At 41.9% G+C, this 6,192-nt stretch overlaps 1 protein-coding gene across 1 annotated transcript; it reads right to left on the bottom strand.

Annotated features, from left to right (window-relative positions):
• Positions 1–2,428: 2,428 nt before the first annotated feature.
• Positions 2,429–4,963, bottom strand: LOC311136666 (large ribosomal subunit protein eL28-like). The gene is made up of 4 exons (XM_084170880.1): positions 4,855–4,963; positions 3,942–4,065; positions 3,533–3,651; positions 2,429–2,566 (listed from the first exon to the last, which is right to left on the bottom strand). Exons 1-4 carry the CDS (start codon positions 4,933–4,935, stop codon positions 2,477–2,479), a joined length of 414 nt encoding a protein of 137 aa, XP_084027006.1. The 5' UTR covers positions 4,936–4,963; the 3' UTR covers positions 2,429–2,476.
• Positions 4,964–6,192: the final 1,229 nt, after the last annotated feature.

The following is a 6,192-nucleotide window of genomic DNA, read 5'->3' as shown; positions in this document are numbered from 1 at the left end:
ACAAGCCTTTGCGACACTGCTCAGACCGGTGATCACTTAAGACGATGCCTATCTCCTCTTGACCATCACTCGCCATGGCACCCTCCTTCTCTTGATCACATATGCAGTTTAAGTCGGAAGTTTACATACACCTTAGCCAAATACATTTAAACTCAGTTTTTCACAATTCCTGACATTTAATCCTAGTAAAAATTCCCTGTCTTAGGTCAGTTAGGATCACCACTTTATTTTAAGAATGTGAAATGTCAGAATAATAGTAGAGAGAATGATTTATTTCAGCTTTTATTTATTTCATCACAATCCCAGTGGGTCAGAAGTTTACATACACTCAATTAGTATTTGGTAGCATTGCCTTTAAATTGTTTAACTTGGGTCAAACGTTTTGGGTAGCCTCCCACAAGAAGTTGGGTGACTATTGGCCCATTCCTCCTGACAGAGCTGGTGTAACTGAGTCAGGTTTGTAGGCCTCCTTGCTCACACACGCTTTTTCAGTTCTGCCCACACATTTTCTATAAGATTGAGGTCAGGGCTTTGTGATGGCCACTCCTATACCTTGACTTTGTTGTCCTTGAGCCATTTTGCCACAACTTTGGAAGTATGCTTGGGGTCATTGTCCATTTGGAAGACCTATTTGCGACCAAGCTTTAACTTCCCGACTGATGTCTTGAGATGTTGCTTCAATGTATCCACATAATTTTCCTTCCTCATGATGCCATCTATTTTGTGAAGTGTACCAGTCTCTCCTGCAGCAATGATGCTGCCACCCCCGTGCCTCACGGTTGGGATGGTGTTCTTCAGTTTACAAGCAACCCCCTTTTTCCTCCAAACATAACGATAGTCATTATGGCCAAACAGTTCTATTTTTGTTTCATCAGACCAGAGGACATTTCTCCAAAAACTACGATCGTTGTCCCCATGTAGTTGCAAACCGTAGTCTGTTTTTTTATGGCGGTTTTGGAGCAGTGGCTTCTTCCTTGCTGAGCGGCTTTTCAGATTATATCGATATAGGACTTGTTTTACTGTGGATATAGACACTTTTGTACCCGTTTCCTCCAGCATCTTCACAAGGTCCTTTGCTGTTCTGGGATTGATTTGCACTTTTTGCACCAAAGTACGTTCATCTCTAGGAGACAGAACGCGTCTCCTTCCTGAGCGGTATGTTGGCTGGGTGGTCCCAAGGTGTTTATACTTGCGTACTATTGTTTGTACAGATGAACGTGGTACCTTCAGGTGTTTGGAAATTGCTACCGAGGATGAACCAGACTTGTGGAGGTCCCAAAATCTTTTGAGGTCTTGGCTGATTTATTTTGATTTTTCCATCTTGTCAAGAAAAGAGGCACTGAGTTTGAAGGTAGGCCTTGAAATACATCCACAGGTACACCTCCAATTGACTCAAATGATGGCAATTAGCCTATCAGAAGCTTCTAAAGCCATGACTTCATTTTCTGGAATTTTCCAAGCTGTTTAAAGGCACAGTCAACTTAGTGTATGTAAACTTCTGACCCACTGGAATTGTGATAGTGAATTATAAAAGTGAAATAATCTGTCAAACAATTGTTGGAAAAATTGTCATGCACAAAGTAGAGTTCGTTAACAAGACATTTGTGGAGTGGTTGAAAAACGAGTTTTAATGACTCCAACCTAAGTGTATGTAAACTTCCGACTTCAACTGTTTTACCGCAATTACCTCGACTAACCCGTGACACAGCACATTGACTCTGTACCGGTACCCCCTGTACATTTAGTCACATTATTTTACTGTTGCTCTTTTTTTTCCCCTTCAGTTTATTTTAGTATATATTTACCTAATATTTTTCTTAAAACTGCATTGTTGGTTAGGGGCTTGTAAGTAAGCATTTCACTGTACGGTCTACACCCGTTGTATTCGGCGCATGTGACAAATACCATTTGATTTGATTCCCATGCTTTTATATTAACGGTTCTGTTTACTTTCATTCCCATTTCTCTAATAATGTATTTTCTGGTTCTGTTCCCCCAACCGGTTCCAACCCCTGGTATCGCAACCCCTGGTATCGACATGCACACTTAGCGACCGTTCTCTCTGCACGGCGTTTGGGGAAACACGTTACATATTCTGCCGTTATAGGAAAGACGCATCGTTAAAACACTTGTAAGTTCCATCGCAATTGGGAAACCAGGCCCTGGCCTTGAATAACCAGATTGAATGAATCAGAAACAGGCTTCTCCACAGACATAACAGGGGATGTTGCATAACAGCATTTAAATTAGGTCAGCCCAAACAAAACAATTACACCATCAAATGGAATGTAAGTGTTTCTTGGAACCATCAAACACATGATACAGTGGTGTTATAGCCCCTTATTATTATTATTATTATTATTATTACACCATCTTGAGGCACTTTATTCTTATTAAAAGACCCAAAGATTGAAGACTGATGACAGGGTAGTGTTTTTCAAACCAACAAATGGTTTTATTTGTCATAACTGCACATTTATGCGGTCTTGGCAGCCTTGGAACGCCTCTTCACCACCACCACGCGCTTCTGGCTCATCAGGATGGCGCTGGCACGACGCAGAGCAGCCTGGGAAAACAAAGCACATCGCTCAAATGACTCGTCTTTCAACTTTAAAGATGTTATAGTTGGATCCATCTTTACCTGCTAGGAGTCTGACCATTAGCCCGTCATACAATCTTAAGCCCCTATGGGTTTATTCATGTCCACAACTGCAAGGGTTCTCCATTGAAAGTGATTTTTTTAAGCACTAAGCCTAGAGCTGGACTAAAAACGTTCAATGGAGAACCTACATTTACATTTAAGACATTTAGCAGACGCTCTTCCATTGGACATACTTTAGTCCAGGACAAGGCTCAGGCCTCAATTCAATCAGATCGAGCGTTAACCCGAGTTGGAAGACCTCTGCATAGCGGATATATTTGCATGTTGGAGGTGTGACTGTGGTATGAGCTGACAAATGGGTGAGCAGCTGCACGTGTCACAAACCACTCCCTTATTATCCCTAACGTGTTAGAAGTTCAAAACAGCGAAATAAAGTATATTCTAATTAAGCTAATTAATCAACTTTACTAATAAAGTTATGTTAATTTGGATGAGGGTACTTATAGCCTATCAGTGTAATCAAGGTGTGGACGATTGAACATCACGCATTTGAGTTTAACTTGTAAGACCGCTGCGTGGGAGGTCAGATAAAGTTAGGCGTGGTGTCGCTGCATACAATGCCAGTGTACGCGATAAGGTAACGCAAGGAGCAGCTTGTGGATTTGACCGCTCAAACATTCACTTCCTACACTGCCATGTGGATGTCGGCTAGCACGGATTTGATAGAATCTATCCCTTAATCCTTGTCAGGAAAAAAATCGGCCCAGCAGTCTCAGATGCAAACTTGGGTGGCACTACAGAAGTCTTCAATCCTAGTCTTGAATCCCACAGTGTATACAGGGTTGTCAAAAGCCCCCACACCCGGTTGGTCCTAGCACAAATATCAAAGACCAGTAGAAAAACAAGAGGTTTAGTAAATAGAGTGCTCACCATGCGCAGGTCCTTTCTGTAGTTGTTCTTGCGGATGATGTGCCTCAGGCTGCTAAGAGTGGCACGCGAGTTCTTGTTGATGGTGATCTTCTCATATGAAGTGGCAGGCTTGCGCTGGCCTGAGGAGTAACAAGAAAAAGCCAAACTACCTCAATCCACATTCTCGGAGTACACTGACCTAAATCAATGACATGTCAGTCATGAGCAGGTAGATCCACATGAATGCAGAATCACAGGTACAACAGCTACCGATATCTTAACAGCAACACGAAGCAGCAAGACAAATTTCCTAAGGTGATTCACAACCAAGGTGGATTATCATGACAAATATCAAAGAATCATCATAAACAGGTATGTGGTGGATCTGTACTTGCATTTCCTGGTTGGTATTATGGAGAACCATGTTTACCTGCACGCTTCTTCAGCACGACAACGACACCCTTGCCATCAGCTGCAGGCTGAACACCAACAGTCTTCCTGTGTACCAGCCCGTTGAAACGGAAGGAGTTCTTGGACTTCAGGTTGTTGGGCTCCTGTTAAACAAATGCAAAATACATTTGACTAACAAATCCCATTGAACTTGTTTATCTTAAATCATCAATCTGCAGCATGAACAAATCCTGCAGCACGACTCTGCATGTTCAAACCATATGTATACTGGACAAAAATATTAACGCAACATGTTTCATGAGCTGAAATAAAAGATACCAGAAATGTTCCATACACACAAAGCTTATTTCTCTAAAATGTTGTGCACACATTTGTTTACATCCCTGTTAGTGAGCATTTCTCCTTTGCCAACAATCCATCCACCTGACAGGTGTGTAGGCCCGTGTAGCTCAGTTGGTAGAGCATGGCGTTTGCATTGCCAGGGTTGTGGGTTCGTTTCCCACGGGGGGCCAGTATTTAAAAAATGTATGCACTCACTAACTAAGTTGCTCTGGATAAGAGCGTCTGCTAAATGACTAAAATGTAAATGTGTGGCATATGAAGAATTAAACAGCATGATCATTACACAGGTGCAACGGGGACAAAAGCCCACTAAAACGCCACAGACATCTCAAGTTGAGGGAGCATGCAATTGGCATGATGACTGCAGAAAAGTCCACCAGAGCTGTTGCCAGAATTTAATGTTATTTTCTCTTTTTGTTAATCTCTTTGTCATATGAATAAAGAATTGACAGACCATAGACACATTGTCAACATTTCAACACACTCAAAGAACATCTGACTGCATGCATGAACTACTTCATGATCCACCAGGTATGTGGGGTACATTTATTAGGACCACTGATTCTTGGCAATCTGTCAGTTGTACTTACGGTGCTGTAAGTCTGTCCATTCCTCTTGATGAGGAAGCTGGAGCAGTTCCTAATGACCATCCACTGCAGATGAGACGACATGTTGACAAACCTGGGGCAGACAAGAATCGTTAAAGGGATAGCATGCTAGCAGATACCCATAGACTTCCAGTCCAGCTAGTTAGCATTGGCTCGCGAAACTACCACACTACCTTCATCCATTTTTACATTTTAGTCACGCTCTTATCCAGAGCGACTTAAAGGAGCAATTAGGGTTAAGGGCACATCGACAGATTTTTCACCTAGTCGGCTCGGGGATTAGAACCAGCGACCTTTCGGTTACTGGCACAACGCTCTTAACCACTAAGCTACCTGGCTGTCATACTGGACAGACATAAATCGTATCCAGGAGTTTATCGGACTCTGGTGAAGTAGATAAACGGCCTCATTGCCAAAATCCCCCAGTTAGTAAAGTTATATAATACAAACATCAATAAAAGTAAAATATATATATATATTAAAACGAACGTTAGCCAAACAAATAATGTGAGCTTACGCAGTACTTGTTCTACTAACGTTAGCTAAAAGCCAGGCTATAAAACAGAGCAACTTGGCAGGATCGTTATGTCACCTTCCTGTAGTTGACAAAAATGTACCCAATACCAAATGGCTATCTCAAGCCAATTGAATTAGCTAAATGGCTACGGTAGGTAGGAAGCTAGCTAGCTACCTAAATTGCATGTACATGGTCCAGTGGGGTGAGACTGTGAAGATGGTGTGTTAAACCCTTCAACTGCGTTTCCGATTAACGGCATTTACACCGTGCAAAAAATTATCCGATTGACAAACATTATAGCTATACCAGATTACAAATGAGCGCGCACGTCGAAGCCCCGTGTTCGTCTACATGCTGAACAACCTCACCAACTACCTAGTACAGCAGATTGATTTAGGGCCTAGTAGCAGCCTGACAAATTTGAAGTAGTTCGATTACAAAATTCTATAAAAATATCGGTACAATCAATATCACACCTATGTAATAAGAACGTACGTTATGTTATTAAACAATTAGCAATCTAAACATAACACAGAAAGGTCAAATTGTTCTACTTTTTTATACGACGACTAGCACACCAAGCAACCACGTTACCTTTCAGCGGAAAAAGAAGTTAGAAAACGGCGGAAACTTCTTCATCTTCTTCTTCTTCTTCAGTGGGGTTTATCGGTGGTTGGCATCCAACGTTATGGTGCATTACCGCCACCTACTGTACTGGAGTGTGGGCCAGAGACAGGGAGAAACTATATCTTACCTGCCAGCCCCGTTGCTCTTAAAAAAGATAACAACATATTTGAGACTAT

This window comes from Coregonus lavaretus (genome assembly GCF_964263955.1).
Source record: "Coregonus lavaretus genome assembly, chromosome: 10".
NCBI lineage: Eukaryota > Metazoa > Chordata > Actinopteri > Salmoniformes > Salmonidae > Coregonus > Coregonus lavaretus.
The sequence above is the reverse complement of the archived record's forward strand: the minus strand, read 5'-3'. Positions and strand labels throughout refer to the sequence as shown.